At 37.8% G+C, this 18,263-nt stretch overlaps 1 protein-coding gene across 1 annotated transcript in view; it reads right to left on the minus strand.

Annotated features, from left to right (window-relative positions):
• Positions 1-10,680: 10,680 nt before the first annotated feature.
• LOC121385144 (SWI/SNF complex subunit SMARCC2-like) overlaps positions 10,681-18,263 on the minus strand; it is a 55,880-nt gene continuing 48,297 nt past the window's right edge. Inside the window, exon 24 of the mRNA XM_041515682.1 lies at positions 10,681-13,517. Coding sequence (XP_041371616.1) covers positions 13,453-13,517 — 65 coding nt within the window. The 3' untranslated portion in view covers positions 10,681-13,452. The remainder of the gene's footprint in view (positions 13,518-18,263) is intronic.

Below are 18,263 nucleotides of genomic sequence, written 5' to 3' on the forward strand. Positions count from 1 at the left end.
CACGTCACCACAGCGTATATCACCATCATCTGTGTAGCGATTGGTTGCGATATGCATGAACAATTTGTTGTTGTTTTTTCAGGAGGGGGTATTTTACCAAATGAGAAAACTGCATAGTTTACACCCCTCTCCCGCTACCGACCCCGGTCGGGTTGCTGGTGCTCTCTTGTACCTGCCAGTGCGGGCGGTCCTCTCACCCACCCCAAACCCTTTCCTGTCCTGGACAGAAGAGGCGGTAAAGCGTTCGGTTAATGGACTGTCGGTCTAGGATCGACCCCTGTCGGTAGACCTATTGGGCTATTTCTCATTCACGACTGGTATATCAACGGCCGTGGTATGTGCCATCCTGTCGGGGGGGGGGGGGGGGGGGAATGGTGCATATAAAAGATCACTTGCTACTGATAGAAGAATGTAAAGGGTATTCTCTCTAAAACTATTCAACAATTCAAATGTTTGACATCCAATAGCCGATGGTTATAATTCAAAGTGATCTAGTTGTGTCGTTAAACAAAACATTGGATTTAGTTAGCTGGGTTGAAATAAAATAAACCTATTTCAAGCGCTACACGTGATTTAATACTATGCCAACATTTCAATGAATTTTTTTTTTTTTAAATAAATAAATAAATAAAAATAAAATATTAAACATTTCAATTTTATTTTCGTGCTTACATATAGTTAGGGGGCGGGATTTAGCGCAGTCGGTTGAGTGTTCGCTTGAGGTGCTTACGTCGCAGGATCGAACCACCTTGATGGATCCATTCAATTGATTTCTTCTCTCGTTCCAACCAGTGCGCCACAACTGGTCAAAGGCCGTGGTATGTGTTTTCCTGCCTGTGGGGAAAGTGCATATAAAATATCCCTTGCAGCATTAACAAAATGTAGCACGTTTCCTCTGATGACCTGACCGGCCTCGGTGGCGTCGTGGTAGGCCATCGGTCTACAGGCTGGTAGGTACTGGGTTCGGATCCCAGTCGAGGCATGGGATTTTTAATCCAGATACCGACTCCAAACCTTGAATGAGTGCACCGCAAGGCTCAATGTATAGGTGTAAACCACTTGCACCGACCAGTGATCCATGACTGGTTCAAAAAAAGGCCATGGTTTGTGCTATCCTACCTGTGGGAAGCGCAAATAAAAGATCCCTTGCTGCTAATCGGAAAGAGTAGCCCATGTAGCGGGTTTCCTCTAAAAATCTGTGTGGTCCTTAACCATATGTCTGACGCCATATAACCGTAAATAAAAATGTGTTGAGTGCGTCGTTAAATAAAACATTTCTTTCTTTCTTTCTTTCCTCTGATGACCACTATACGTGTCAGAATTAGTTAATGGTTAGTGAGAGAGAAGTAGGTGTAGTGGTCTTACGCTCTGCACCACGACTGGTATATGAAAGGCTGTGGTATGTGCTGTCCTGTCTGTGGGGTGGTACATATAAAAGATCCCTTGCTACTAATGGAAAAATGTAACGGGTTTCCTCTCTTAAACTATATGTCAAAATTACCAAATGTTTGATGATTAATAAATCAATGTGTTCTAGATAGTGGTGTCGTTAAAACAAAACAAACAAAATTAAACTCGCTCTGGGTGGGAGTCACTGTAACTGGGAGGCGAACCTAGTACCTACCAGTCTATAAGAATATAATAGCAAAACAATACATATAATGCATATAAAATATCCCTTGCAGCATTACAAAATGTAGCACGTTTCCTCTGATGACCTGACCGGCCTCGGTGGCGTCGTGGTAGGCCATCGGTCTATAGGCTGGTAGGTACTGGGTTCGGATCCCAGTCGAGGCATGGGATTTTTAGTCCAGATACCGACTCCAAACCCTGAATGAGTGCTCCGCAAGACTCAATGGATAGGTGTAAACCACTTGCACCGACCAGTGATCCATGACTGGTCAAAAAAGGCCATGGTTTGTGCTATCCTGCCTGTGGGAAGCGCAAATAAAAGATCCCTTGCTGCTAATCGGAAAGAGTAGTCCATGTAGTGGCGACAGCGGGTTTCCTCTCAAAATCTGTATGGTCCTTAACCATATGTCTGACGCCATATAACCGTAAATAAAATGTGTTGAGTGCGTCGTTAAATAAAACATTTCTTTCTTTCTTTTTCTTTCTGAACTCTTTATTTTACAAATTCTGCTTAGATGCCCACTGCAAGCGCGTGAGTAGGGGAGATGGGAGTTGAAACCTATCCTGCTGAAAGCGAATTCTTTTCTTTTTCTTTAAAAAATATATTTTCCGGAAGAGCACGACTTGACACTCCCCTCACCCCATAATAACAACAACAAAAACAACAACAAAAAACAACCCACAACTCCCGTTCCGTCAGATGGGTGACAGAATAGATCACCCCATACTGATTAAACTTGGCTCTACTGGTCTACAGGTAATAGTAATTAACCAGTGAAGCTTATTTAATTAGATTGGATTCTCTCTCTCTCTCTCTCTCTCTCTCTCTCTCTCTCTCTCTCTCTCTCTCTCTCTCTCTCTCTCTCTCTCTCTCTCACTGTCTGTCTCTCTATCTCTCTCTCTCTCTCTCTCTCTCTCTCTCTCTCTCTCTCTCTCTCTCTCTCTCTCTCTCTCTCTCTCTCTCTCTCTCTCTCTCCCCAAGCGTCAAACCGCCCCTCCCCCTAATGGCTTGAGTTTAGGTGCCAAGGTGTCATTGAACAAACATTTCTTTAAAAGGGGTGGAGCGGGGAAGACATAGCTAAGAGATAAGGCGCTAACCGTCGTAACAGGTGTAAGAAAGGACCACGTATGTACTATCCTGTCCAACTCCCAACGTAAATTTATTTTTGTGAACTTCTCAAATTTTCTCTGCATGTTTACCACTTTTCACTCCCGAGTTTCGTATTTTGTGGTGTTTCAAGGGCGGGTCCAGGAATTATTTAAAAGGACTAAGGGGTAAAAAAGGGCACATTGAGCAACTTCAAGGGAAATCCAATGTGTGTTGTTGTTTTTTTGTTGTTTTTTTTGTTTTGTTTTTTTAAACCAGAAAAAAAGAAAAGAAAAGACACTTGAATATATTTAAGAGAGAAGGGGAGGAGGGAGGGGTCGGAGGAAAGAGTTCTGCCAGTTCTCCACTAATCCGAATCTAATACTAGCCTAACCCTAACCCATTTAAGGTTCAAGCACGTCCAACTTGGGCACAACATGTGACTTCACCAGTGACTAGCCCGAGTACTCTGACTGTAAGAGGGCTAGACGGACACTAATTTTGGGCAGGTCAGGTCAGGTCAGATCAGGTCAGAGTTTAACGTGCACATTCAGAGCAAGCTGTTGTAGCGCACGCCTGTGCTGGGCGCAGGTGTCGGCCTCAGTTCCTCGCGTCCAGGGCCCCATTCCACGAAGCGATCTTAACCCTAAGATTATCTTAAGCGCATAGCTACCTGTCACGGGGATCCTATAATACCCGTAACTGAATAAAACACGATTATCCAAATATCTCTCCTAACTGTATATCTATATGATCTCTCTGTATCGGGCAGTCTAATACCCGAGTGGCTCGGCTCTAGGTATATCAGAGATAAGATCTTATATAAATATATATATGTAGCACGTTTAGTTCACTAGAAAACACAACAAAACACAATACACTTTGGAATCTGTATTAACACTACGCTGACAAATGCACTTGCCGCAGTAGTTAATTAACAACAACAATATAATAACAACCCAGAACTAATCACTTAATTAGTTAATCACTAGGTGTCTAGTTTACACAATATTCTAATCACTTCACCGTGATACAACACGCACACGTGTGATAATTGAGAAACGCTGCCAGGGGAACTTAATTAATAAAGGAATTACAACTCTATTCATAACTGGTTAATTTTTAATTAACCCTTAACTACTCATTCAGTAACCTTGTAATACAGAATTAATACTGGTACCTATCACAATAAAGACAATAACCTACAGTTTACCTAGGTCCTCTAGGATGACCGGCTAAGCTTTATATTACCAAATACTCATATAAAAATATTAGAACAGTGAAGCCTACAATTTACTTCGTCAGATTACCGGAGATACTGTCTAAAGAATATTGGTATAATACAGTATTAAAATATTTAAAGTCACATGAATCACATCAAGGTTATACAACAGAGCAGAAAAATATATTTACCAGTCCAGACGGACAAACGTTCCCCGGGAGCCTTCCAATGTTTCTCTCTGATATATCTAAAATCCTATCTATTTATTAAAAAATCTCAGAGACAGCGAATATCACCTGGGGGCACAAAGCGGTACCTCACCTATCATGTGATAGTTCCACAACTCCCAGGGACGGTATTTTTTCTTAGATAGCCAGACTTACTGTTGCCTAGTTCGCCAGAATTCACGGTCGTAAAACCGCACTACCGGAGGTATTACGTAACTACTGGCCACATGGCCTCCACACCTTGTCTAGGTGTGTATTAGGGGGTACGGTCGCGCGGGGGTATTACGTAACCAAGCTGCAGGCGAAAAGATAAGAGCATGTTCCGTCACAATACCTTTGAATATTTTTGACGAATTTGACTTTTGCGTGGGGAAAGTAAACAAATGTCTGACATATTCGCAAAAATGTTCGTAACAATAAAGTTAAAACGAGCAAAAAAGGAAAGAAATGTTTTAATTAACGACGCACTCAACACATTTTATTTACGGTTATATGAAAGAAAACTTAATGTTAAGAACTATTTGTGTGTGTTCTCAGCTGTACTGGTATATGGTTATTAAAATCACATGATTGTCACGTCGTCTACTGGTAAAACTCTCTTTACAGATACTTGCCAAAAATATATGGTCCTTATATGTTTTAACATAAATACAGTGCTGTCCGGTGTATCAGCGTACCTAAGCATTCAAAGATCATTTTCTATGTGAACACTTTGAAATACTTAATAAAACCATCAAAATGAGCCCCCCACCCCACCCCCCACACACTTTGAAAATCCGTCCTACGGGCCTGCCAGTCATAATTTATTTCGTTTGAATGTTTGAAGCAAACATATTAAGTACCATGTCAGGCCCGTATCCAGGGGGGAGGGTCGGGGTATCGGACAATCCCCCCACACAGGATTGAGAGTTCCCCTCAAATGAAAAAAAAGAAGAAGGATTTTAGGCCTACATATAAAAGTTCTTGTCCCCAAATGACCGGGATAACGTAGCAAGAACGTCTGTCTGAGGTTTCATTTGCTGAAGGTTCGATCCTCCTCAGTGGGCCCGTTTGATTATTTCCCGTCTCAACCAATGATCCATCAAAGGACGTCGTGTATGCTATCCTGTTTAGTGGGATGTGAGAAGTATGCCGTGTATCATTTATTATAAATACATTGGTACGACTGAAAACAAACGGTTTCTTGTCGTGGCTCTGTGACCAGGCCATTTTACATGCATAGTTAGACCAAACATCAAATTAGGATCGTATCGGGTTGCATGGGTCTACCACTCTGGGAAGGTTGCTGACTTTATGTTTTGTATAATCATGTACATTATAAAAAACGTGTGATACTTGCATACCCCATCGATATATAGGACTTCGCCCTATGCTTGTAAATGTGTATCAAAGTACCGATGGGTATCGCTAACGATCTCGACCAATGTTCTCAGGTACAAAACACAAAATAGTAATCAAACACCAGGGTGTGCACTTTACGCATGGGCGATGGAATTCGATGGGTTCGACCGAACCCCCCCCCCCCCCCCCCATCCCCTCGGCCATGTCCGTCTTTACTTTCCATTTAGTTACAATCGTCACATTCCGCTACGTTATGTTTACGAGCCTGAGGTTTTCCAAAGTTACATTGTATTGGAACGTTTTCGTTTCTTACGAAAAATACAGTCTACTATACCACACACCCAATCGTCACTGTCAACAACAGTTATCATTGCCTGTGCACGTGCGAGTGTTAAATAGGAATGCTGGTCAACTCGCCCCAAAGCCAACTCGCTCCAAAATTTACTGTCCGTAAATAATTGAGACAAAATTAAAAATCGACGTCTACAACTTTGGTGTCATTTTATTTATTAATATTACAGTGAAACTCCGCTATTACGATCACTTATTAAAGGGTTTTATATTGGTGAGATCTTAATATAGGATAAATAATAATCTATTACAATGAACTGTCAAGCCTAATTTAACTTTTGCGAGTTTGTCCCTTATTTTCTTAAAGGAATGATCAGGCAAGGCTTTTGGACTCTGACTGGTGTGCATATTCAACAATATTTAATGCACATTAGCTTAAAATGTTGGCATATTAATTTTTAAAATGGTAAAGATACGAGTTGACTAAACATTGTGGGGCGAGTTGACCAACCGCGTTGGGGGCGAGTTGACCTGCTCCCGTTAAATAGTGATAATTATTTAACTTGTGTTGTATGTTTATTTCTCTAGTGGATGTGATTATTGTTTGTACAGATTGCTGTCAGGTTATTAATTTTTTTATTCCTCGTCATACGGTCATAAAAACACCTTATTCATTCCAAGACCGAACTTTGGTAAAACATTCTAGATGTTTGATTGTGTGGGTTCCTTGACAACATAATAATTAAAATTTAATTACAACAGTTTGTAATAAAACTAAAACAAGTTCTGTTTTCTTCTTTTGTCTTGTTATTACTGTTTGTATGATATGATAACATGTTTTTAGAGTGCAATTTAAGTAAGTTCTTTTTTAAAACGAAATTCAGTCGCAGGCCATTCAAAAGTTGTATGGGCGAGTCAAAGTGTTGCTGTGAAGTGGCCCGATTGACCAGTCGAAAAAAAATCCAAAGTGCATACCCTGAAATACTATTGTACATACAGATATATGTTTACTTCAAACTGATCTTCATGTAAAGAAGAAGAGGTCATCTTCTATATTCTTCGAAACAAACAACGCAAACAGCATGTCAACTTTTACTTCCGCGTTTATATGCGACATCAAACTTTGACCCGCGTTTACTCGATTTCTGACGTCATGCTAACTTGTAGGTTTTCGCATACGTTAGACATACCCTAGTTTCAACCCGTGAAAACAGGCCCGTACGCAGAAATTTATATGGGTTGGTGGGGGGGGGGGGGGGGGGGGGGGGGAAGGTGCGTAATCGACGGCCCAAAGGGCCGGAGTTGCTAGGGGGGTCCGTCCCCCCCCCCCCGAAAACCTTTTAAATCTAGAATGCAGGAGAATTCTGGGAAGTAAATTTGAAATGTTTCTTTACAGTTCACATCGTCGGTCTTCTTTTTTTTTTTTTCACACATCCACGGACAGACCTCAGCAGACTATGGGGGGTGGTGGTGGTGGTGGTGGTGGTGGTGCGTACGTAACATTGATTAGTAGTTGTACGAATGTCTTTTTTTTAATCAAACGATAAGGGGGAAATAGAGCTGTGATAAAGGTCTATGTGAGTTAGGGGTTTTGTTGGGAGGTTTTAGGGGGAAGGGGAGGCATATTTTATTAAATTTTAAATACTGATACATGTGGAGAATTAAACCACTAGTAAATCCGCGTGAATATTTAACTATAATCCTAATTGTTAAAAGTAGCAAACACATTCCACTAAAGTTAATTTTATTGTATGAATCTTTTAATTTTGCGTTGTTAAAATACCCTTGACAGGCGGCTCCTGATACTTCGTCTAAGTTAATGTTTCACTGCTTTTGGTCTTAAACCATTCCGATGTAAACTTTAGTAGACCGTTTTTCGAAGCTATTTTTATTTTAACATCTTATACGAAATATGTACGTTAGTCGCTAGAGATTCACAGCTCCTACGAAGCTATCGATCATGCCCCCACCCCCAATTTGTATATAGCCTCGATACCATCCAATTCGGCAAGGGACGGTACTCTTCGCGCACATGCACAATGGGAATGTGAGAGGTCTATTGTGCAACACCCCCATGTCTCCAAAACATCGGCGGCGTCGTGGCAGGCCATCGGTCTACAGGCTGGTAGGTACTGGGTTCGGATCCCAGTCGAGGCATGGAATTTTTAATCCAGATACCGACTCCAAACCCTGAGTGAGTGCTCCGCAAGGCTCAGTGGGTAGGTGTAAACCACTTGCACCGACCAGTGATCCATAACTGGTTCAACAAAGGCCATGGTTTGTGCTATCCTGCCTGTGGGAAGCGCAAATAAAAGATCCCTTGCTGCCTGTCGTAAAAGAGTAGCCTATGTGGCGACAGCGGGTTTCCTCTAAAAAAAATCTATGTGGTCCTTAACCATGTCTGACGCCATATAACCGTAAATAAAATGTGTTGAGTGCGTTGTTAAATAAAACACTTCTTTCTTTGTCTCCAAAACGTTTGCAAGTTCTGTGATTCAGCGCAGAACATGTGGCCAGGTGACATTGCTATTTATAGACCGACCATGACCTCACTTTGTAGCCCATAACGCTAAACTGTTGTCCCAGGATTATTTTAGCACTTTTTTGTTTTGTTTTGTCTGGTTAAAAATCTTCCTGTGAAAATAAACGATCACACATGATCGGTTTCGAAATGTTTTCTTGAATGGCAGTTTGTCATTACTGCAGATACATGTTCATTGACACGCAGGCCTAGTTTAAACAAAAATAGCCGAGAGAAAAAAAAAAATCAGTGTTTATTCTAATTTTTAACATGTTTTTTTTAGACTGGTTTTGACATTCTTAAAGGGACATTCCTGAGTTTTCTGCAATTTTTAAGATGTTATCGACCAACGGAGATTTTTTAACGATTGTAATTACATATTAAATATATTTTTCTGCATAATATATTAGTGGCTGTATATTAAACGTGTCTGGTCGTTCTAATATTTGAACTAGGTTAGATTTCATTTTATTTCCTAAGATATATTTTTTCATACGTACGAAATTACTTGAAGACAAAATCCAGTTTGGGCTTCTTACAAATATTAAGACGACCAGAAACAGATTGAATATACTCACTGATATTCTGAACAAGAAAATATATTTAATATGTAAGTTTAATCATAGAAATATTTTATTAGTCTGGAACATCTTACAATGCAGCAAACTCAGGAATGTCCCTTTAATATGAGTATGGCTGACCTACTTCGCGTTTATATACACAAAAACACGAGAATTATTTTTGAAATTATGATATAATTATTGATAATTCTAATATTTTTTAATCGTACCTTTAACAATAAATATGTAGGTACTTGATTTACATCAGGGGATTAACCATTGAAAAAAGAATTGAGCTTTAATATGTTGGGGAAGGCTAGAGGAAACTATGTAATGCTTTGGCAATCGTCGACATCAATATCAAGGGGAAGGATGGAGGTGACTCGGCCACCTCCGGTTGGAAACTATGTAATGCTTTGGCAATCGTCGACATCAATATCAACAAGGGGAAGGATGGAGGTGACTCGGCAACCTCCGGTTGGAAACTATGTAATGCTTTGGCAATCGTCGACATCAATATCAACAAGGGGAAGGATGGAGGTGACTCAGCCACCTCCGGTTGGACTGTTAGCAGACTAGAAAAAACCACAAAAAAAAACCCCATTTTCAACTGAAGTGTACATGCAAATGTGGATAGCGATCATGTACACTTGTAAAACTTGTATACCCCTGCTAAATCTTATCATTTTGATTCTCCCTCTAACCGGATGTGAGGCTACACCACTAGATCACATTGACTTATTAATAATTGGCTATTGGATGTCAAACATTTGGTCATCTGTCACGTATAGTGTTAAGAGAGGAAAATCACTACATTTTCCCATTAGTAGCAAAACAAAGTTTTAACTTCATTTAGGAATAAATCAAGTTATATTGAAAACTACTACGATTCCACCCTTCCCCGTTCAGGAATAAAGCAAATTAGGTTGAAAACTACGATTCCACCCTTCCCCGTTCAGGAATAAAACAAATTAGGTTGAAAACTACGATTCCACCCTTCCCCGTTCAGGAATAAATCAAATTAGGTTGAAAACTACGATTCCACCCTTCCCCGTTCAGGAATAAAACAAATTAGGTTGAAAACTACGATTCCACCCTTCCCCGTTCAGGAATAAAACAAATTAGGTTGAAAACTACGATTCCACACTTAAAGGTGCTATATCGAAGTTGCAATAATGGCGATTCCCGCCAAAAATATTTCAGTCATAAATTTATGTTTACCCGTCAACTAGGCCAATAAATTCCCGATGGAAAACAATTCTTTTAATTATAATTAGTGATACTTTGAAATACATACAAATAATTTTTTGTCTTTATCATTATTGTGGTATGTGCTGTCCTATCTATGGGATGGTGCATATAAAAAAAAGATACCTTGCTACTAATGGAAAAATGTAGTAGGTTTCCTCTCTCTAAGACTATATGTCAAAATTACCAAGTGTTTAACATCCAATAACTGATGATTAATAAATCTAAGTGCTTTAGTGGTGTCGTTAAACAAAAACAAACTTACCATTATTCATATCTCTTAATTTTCTGTGTAAAATAGATACCAAATAACTAAACATAAAACAGCCCATGTGCAGGGAGAGAGTTTTAGGGGTAAAGCAAATTTTCTTCTTTCTTTTTAATATATTTTTCAGGGGAGCAAGTCTCGGTCCACCACCCCCCAACATTCCTGAACAGATGCATGTAAAACTTTTTTTAAATGGGGCAACACATTTAAAACTATATTATGTTGTTGCTTAAACATTTCTTTTCTGTTGAAAACCCCCAAAACAAATGAAAACACCAGATCATACAAACCTGGATTCCTCCAAGTTAAGACATGTTTATTATTCCGACATTTAAAAATGTTACAATTTACATACGATGCACCACCGACAGTTCACAGACAATGACATATTTACATTTGATGATCAATCATGGCAGACATCAACACCCGTTGCCGTACATACATGGTTCTCACAAGAAAACAGCATTCCTTGGCTTACACGTAACGACAAAAGATAAGTCAATATTTTAATCAGGGCTCGTCCTGCCCATTGCCAAATTAGCCAATTGCTAATTTCTATACAAAGTGGCTACAACATTTATTATTTGGCTAATAAAGTTTTCTTTAAATTAGCCATTTTGTAAAAAAATTTTTAAAGAAATACTCTAAATATCTAACATTGGCTAAAATAATATTATTCCCAGTGTGAGACCTGTTTAATAATAATATACAGTCAAACTTCGATAACTTGAACTTGAAGGGGATTAGGAAATAAGAGTTTCAGGAAGTTCAAATTTTCAAAATTAATATAGGAGTTCAAATTTGAAACTGCATTGCAGCTGGATGATTTCACTTGATATTGTAAAAAGCGTGCTCTTCACTGCCCACGTCCAAACTCTGTCGAATTATTGAAGTTTGACTGTATATATATATCGAAACCTGCCTGATCAAACATAATCATAAAGTATAATGGTCGGTGCGACAGGACGGTAGGCATCCTGTCCTAGACTGGGGAGCCACACCCGTTCCCATAACGTTTGTGCTACATCAGTTTGCTCTGAATGTGCAGGTTGAACCCTATGAATGACCTGACCTGACCTGACCCAACGGCAGGCATCCTGTCCTGGATGGGGCAGCCGACATGGGTCGACACCTGTACCCACGACAGGCGTGTGCTACAACTTGCTCTGAATGTGCACGTTGAACCCTATGACCTGACCCGACCCAACGGCAGGCATCTTGTCCTGGATGGGGCAGCCTACATGGGTCGACATCTGCGCCCACGACAGGCGTGCACTACAACTTGCTCTGAATGTGCACATTGAACCCTATGACCTGACCTGACCTGACCTGATGGCAAGCAATAAGATCTTCCTGCCTGTGGTGATATTGATTGGCAAAAACCGGTTGGGACACTAGTATTTTGCCTTAGCCTTACTATATATATATATATATATGAAGAGTTCAGGCCCAAAAAGCGATAAATCCATTTAGTAATTTTCTGCAAAAGATTTTTATTTGTTATGTTTTCTATGTAAAACATATTAGGTCCACAATGGGCTATCTTAAGTTGAAATTTATAAGTAAATAAAGGACAGAATTTCAAAAAATGAGTGTGAAAATTAGAACGTAACGCCGTGAACTGTGTAATGATAGTAGAACTTGTTTTTTAAAAATAAAATAGCGTTTATCGGGTTTTTGAACCTGCTATCTTCATATGTTTTACTAAAGAAATTAATTTTGTAAATAGATTGTTAAAATGAGCCTAAAATGTTCACAAGACATCTAAAGTTTTAATAGAAACAAAAAATTATGGGATTCACAGTGAACAATTTTAAATGAATTCTTTTGTGTTTCAGTATATTTCAAAGACATCTGCACCAAGTGAAAATGTTGAGGGATGTCTCAGATAACAGAATACATTAGTGTGGAGGAGAGGGGAGGGGAGGGGATGGGGGATTTTAATTCATTAATGTTTTTTGTTTAACATCACCACAAAAGGACGTTAAAAAGGCTCGTTGCAATCCCCAAATTATTGGTAAGGCCCATTTTGACTCCATTACATTGTTAATTTTAAATTTTTAATACTTGGTTTTTACTGCATTCTGGTGGCATTAAAAATAAAAAATTAGGTTTGATCCTAAAACAACCCTGACCAAAATGTGTAACTTGTATAAACTTGCAAATGAAAAGGCTGTTTAGATTAGCTGCCCTATCAGAAATGTCCCCCCCCCCCCCCCCTATTTATATCACTAAATAAAACTGAGATTCTATTGACTGTGTCACTGACGTACATTGAAGAATTCTCTGTGATTACAACAAACAAATAATAAAGTTTTGGCCTCGTGAGGCATAGTAGACATGATATAGATATTCTCCTCACAACATCGTGAGGAGAAAATACTTTTGTTTTGATCCAGTTGAGAGCTCTTGTAGACTTTACACATTAATAAAAATAATTCCACCAATTTTTATTAAGATAAAAACATATTGCCTGTCCTGGGGGGTTGTTCTATCAATCTTGGATAATTGATTGTAAAAATTGTTCTTCAGGTTATACAAAGATGCAACATATGTTTGTCTATTCTATGTATTTCCACATAATGTATAACTATGTGTTTCGCATAATGTATAACTATGTGTTTCGCATAATGTATAACCATGTGTTTCACATAATGTATAACTATGTGTTTCACATAATGTACAACTATGCTTTGTTTTGCATAATGTACAACTATGTGTTTCGCATAATGTACAACTATGTGTTTCACATAATGTACAACTATGTGTTTCACATAATGTACAACTATGTGTTTACTATGTGTTGGATAATGCATAATGTACAACTATGTGTTTCGCATAATGTACAACAACCACATGTTGCATAATATACAACTATGTGTTTCGCATAATGTACAACTATGTGTTTCACATAATGTACAACTATGTGTTTCACATAATGTACAACTATGTGTTTCGCATAACTATGTATTTCATATAATGTACAACAGCACTGTACAACAATGATAGTTTCAGGATGAAAGCTATGGACTTGATGACAAAGGAAAGGGTGTAACTATTTTGCTGGAGGTAGACTGGCCGATGGTTGGGTCATACCACTTTCGTCTCCAGTAAACGCACCTGTGAATAGAGAGAGAACAAAACATGAATAAGCAAATTTCGGTTACATTCATTATAATATAATTAAATTTCTGTTACATTCATTACAATATAATTAAATTTCTGTTACCTTCATTGCAATATAATTAAATTTCTGTTACATTCATTGCAATATAATTAAATTTCGGTTACATTCATTGCAATATAATTAAATTTCTGTTACATTCATTGCAATATAATTAAATTTCTGTTACATTCATTGCAATATAATTAAATTTCTGTTACCTTCATTGCAATATAATTAAATTTCTGTTACCTTCATTGCAATATAATTAAATTTCTGTTACATTCATTGCAATATAATTAAATTTCTGTTACATTCATTACAATTTAATGCCATCCTATTGGTCGAGCTGTATGAATGTACAAATGACATCACTGGGGAACGTTACATCTGATGAAGTCATGTTAGCATATTTTAATCAACCATCTCCACAACCACATATGGCTTATATGCTCTTGAAAATGTTGTTACTTGTTAATGACTTATAAAGGGTAAAAAGTTAAGTTTGTTTTCTTTAATGACACCACTAGAGCACATTTATTAATCATCCTATATGTCAAAATTACATGTCACAGTTCAAATGACTAACATTTAATAACCGATGATTAATAAATCAATATCTGATAGTTGCATACATATATGTTCATAAAAAATAAAAAGAACCTTAAAACATGAATTTATAAAAAACCCACCCCAAAACAACACAACTTTCACATGTATTGAGATGAACTACATGTATTAACCAAATTTGATTTATGTAGAACTTGTAGTTTTTGAGAAATGGAACAAAACCCAATCATTTTTTGTCGAACTAAACATAAACGTTCTGCCACTTAAGTAATACAGGTCTATGACATTTGTGATTTTTTACTTTTTAAAGGTGAGAAAACCCCAAGAAAATTTAAAATTAGGGAAAACCACAGAACAAAATGACAATGAATGTACACATATATTAATAACCGTATCACAGGAATGAGCAATAAAGACAATACAAAATCTATATGATGTTTAGCTTCATTATACAATCATTTGTAAACATTATAGTCATGCTATACACATGCAACTGTGGATTCTTTTCTGTTTAAAATAAACTTCTTTTGTTAGTTGTGAGTAAAACTTCTTTTTCATCTAGTAAATTTTTTTTTTTTTTTTTATTATTATTATTTTTTTTGTTTTTTGTTTAGGCATTTTAAATTGTAATACACTCTGATAATGCTGCAGGATGCATTTCTAAAAGTTTCTTACAATTAAACTTTGTTTTGTATAACGACACAACTAGAGCACACTGATTAATTAATGAATCATCAGTCCTTTCAATCAGATCTACACATACTGTACATCATCTTCATAAATCAAGGCTAATATTCGTTCCTCGTATTCAGCCTTGATACATGTAGTCAAGATTACTGATATCCACTACTAGCGCCCTCTACTGGAAGAAAATTTGTAACACCGATTATGTCCCTTACACAATGACATCGCTGACCAATCACAGCATCGGTAACATGTGACAATCTTGAAAGCAATATCAAAAATTAACCGCCGGACGCTGACGCTGCCATCTTTGTTTACAATAACAAGGGAATCTATAAGGAGCGTTGTGATTCGTTGCAATCAGATCTCATCGCATCCAATGAAATTTAAGCATTTTGTGGCATGATTTCTTGACGACATGTATCAAGGCTGAATACGAGGAATGAATATTAGCCTTGATTTATGAAGATGACTGTACATAGAACATACCACATGGGTCATTGAGTGGCCGTTAGATCCCATTTATCTTACAAGTTGTTTCAAAATCGGGCAAAAGCGATTTGGATGTGGTTTTAGCATTCCATTTCTTACATGGGGCGGGATGTAGCCCAGTGGTAAAACGTTTGCTTGATGTGCGGTCGATCTAGGATCGATCCCCGTCGGTGGGTCCATTGGGCTATTTCTAGTTTCAGCCAGGGCTCCACAACTGGTCTAACAAAGGCTGTGGTATGTGACATCCTGCCTGTGGGATGGTGCATATAAAAGATCCCTGGCTGCTAATCGAAAAGAGTAGTCCATGAAGTGGCGACAGCGGGTTTCCTCTCTCAATATCTGTGTGGTCCTCAACCATATGTCTGACGCCATATAACCGTAATTAAAATGTGTTGAGTGTGTCGTTAAATAAAACATTTCTTTCTTTCTTTCTTTTTCCATTTCTTACATATTCCCCAAAAGCCATGTCCCATTTTTTGAAAGCTATCTTAGTACAAAGATATCATAAAACTGTAGGAGGCTATTAACATCACTGCGGCACATGTCATAGACCCCATTGGATTTACGATATCATAGGGCTAAAATAGCTTGGAAAATATGGGACCCAGAATTAAAACAAATTTAGTTCTTTTCCAACTAAAACAAGTCTTGTTTACAGCATTTTGGCGTCACAGATAAATCAGTTTCAGGTTAACTTATACATCACAAAGCTGTCAATTTCTATTGTACCTATAGCTGTGGTGACCCAGTCATCGCTTAGTAGCAGCCCACTGTATTACGTATGTGTGTTATTGGTGTGTGTTATCATTAATAATGATTGATGTTCTCACCAACGGGTGTGTATCAGAATGTTTTTAGACGACTGTATATTTAATACAGCTTTTGGTGATTAAATTCAGCAGATAGCAGATAACAAATTACACTGATAGTAAACAACAACAACAACAAACAAACAAACAAACAAACAAACAAACAAACGTTTTCAACTGGTGAGCACTGTTAATCATGACACAGTACATATAAAAATGAACTCCCGTACAGAGAAATACAGGAGTATGAAAAACAACAACATGAAACTCTGAAAAACATACCTGTATCTATTCACTAGTACAAAAACAACAATACGGAAATATAAAAAACAACCACAGCTGTATATATTCACTAGTACAAAAACAACCACATGAAACTATGAAAAACAGCTGTATCTATTCATCAGTACAAAAACAACCACATAAAACTATGAAAAACACAGCTGTGTCTATTCACTAGTACAAAAACAACCACATGAAACTGAAAAACACAGCTGTATCTATTCACTAGTACAAAAATAACCATATGAAACTATAACCCCCCCCCCCAGCTGTATATATTTACTAGTACAAAAACAACCACATGAAACTATGAAAAACAGCTGTATCTATTCACCAGTACAAAAACAACCACATAAAACTATGAAAAACACACCTGTATATATTCACTAGTACAAAAACAACCACACGAAACTGAAAAACAGCTGTATCTATTCACTAGTACAAAAACAACCATATGAAACTATGAAAAACACAGCTATATCTATTCACTAGTACAAAAACAACCATACAGAAATATGAAAAACAACCACAGCTGTATATATTCACTAGTACAAAAACAACCACATGAAACCACGAAAAATAATCAGCACGAAATGGCAGCTGTATCTATCCACTAGTACAAAAACAACCACATGAAAATATGAAAAACAACCACACAAAACCTTGAAAAACACAGCTGTATCTATTCACTAGTACAAAAACAACCACACAAAACCATGAAAAACAACCACACAAAACCATAGCTGTATCTATTCACTAGTACAAAAACAACCACATGAAACCATGAAAACCCACTCTAGTTATTAATGAATACCCACTCTCGTCATTAATTAATAATTCTCATTCTTTAATCATTAAAACCCCCAAAAGTATCATTTGGCAGGATTTGAATGTAATACACCGACATGTAAGGAGTTTGACAGGATTCAAACCTACTGAACAGACATAGAAGGAGTTTGACAGAATTCTAATCTACTGCACAGACATGTAAGGAGTTTGACAGGATTCGAATCTACTGCACCGACATGGAAGGAGTTTGACAGGATTTGAACCTACTGCACCAACATGTAAGGAGTTTGACAGGATTCAAACCTACTGCACCAACATGTAAGGAGTTTGACAGGATTTGAACCTACTGCACCAACATGTAAGGAGTTTGACAGGATTTGAACCTACTGCACCGACATGTAAGGAGTTTGACAGGATTCGAACCTACTACACCCACATGTAAGGAGTTTGACAGGATTCGAACCTACTGAACAGACATGTAAGGAGTTTGACAGGATTCGAACCTACTACACCCACATGTAAGGAGTTCGACAGGTTTCAAATCTACTACACTGACATGGAAGGAGTTTGACAGGATTCGAATCTACTACACCGACATGGAAGGAGTTTGACAGGACCTACTTTAAAAAGCTCTTCTATGCAACATTGCATTTTCTTTGCATGAACTTTTGCATTGCACTACAAAATCGCAAAGTTGCCAGTGTTTAGTAAGTTAACCCACAGGCTCTGTATTGATAAACATACTTCAGTTAAGTATTAAACATTGACTAAAGTATCATAGATTGACGTAAGTATCAAACATTATTTACAGGCCTGTAGCCAATGGGGGTTGCTTGACCCCCATCTCCCCCTACCGGTGAATTTTTTTCTTCAATATGCCCCCAGACCCCACTAAGCAACTCGTGCCTCACCATAAGCCTAAATGACTCCACCCTCTCAAAATCCTGGTTATGGGCCTGGTTAACATAACCGATTATTTAATACAACCCTAATTATTTAATACTAACCTCATTGTTTAATACTTAATTGTTTAAAACTCATTATTTAACATAAACATTGGTATTTAATTACATGTAA

The sequence above is a fragment of the Gigantopelta aegis genome, chromosome 11, assembly GCF_016097555.1.
Source record: "Gigantopelta aegis isolate Gae_Host chromosome 11, Gae_host_genome, whole genome shotgun sequence".
NCBI classification, from domain to species: domain Eukaryota; kingdom Metazoa; phylum Mollusca; class Gastropoda; order Neomphalida; family Peltospiridae; genus Gigantopelta; species Gigantopelta aegis.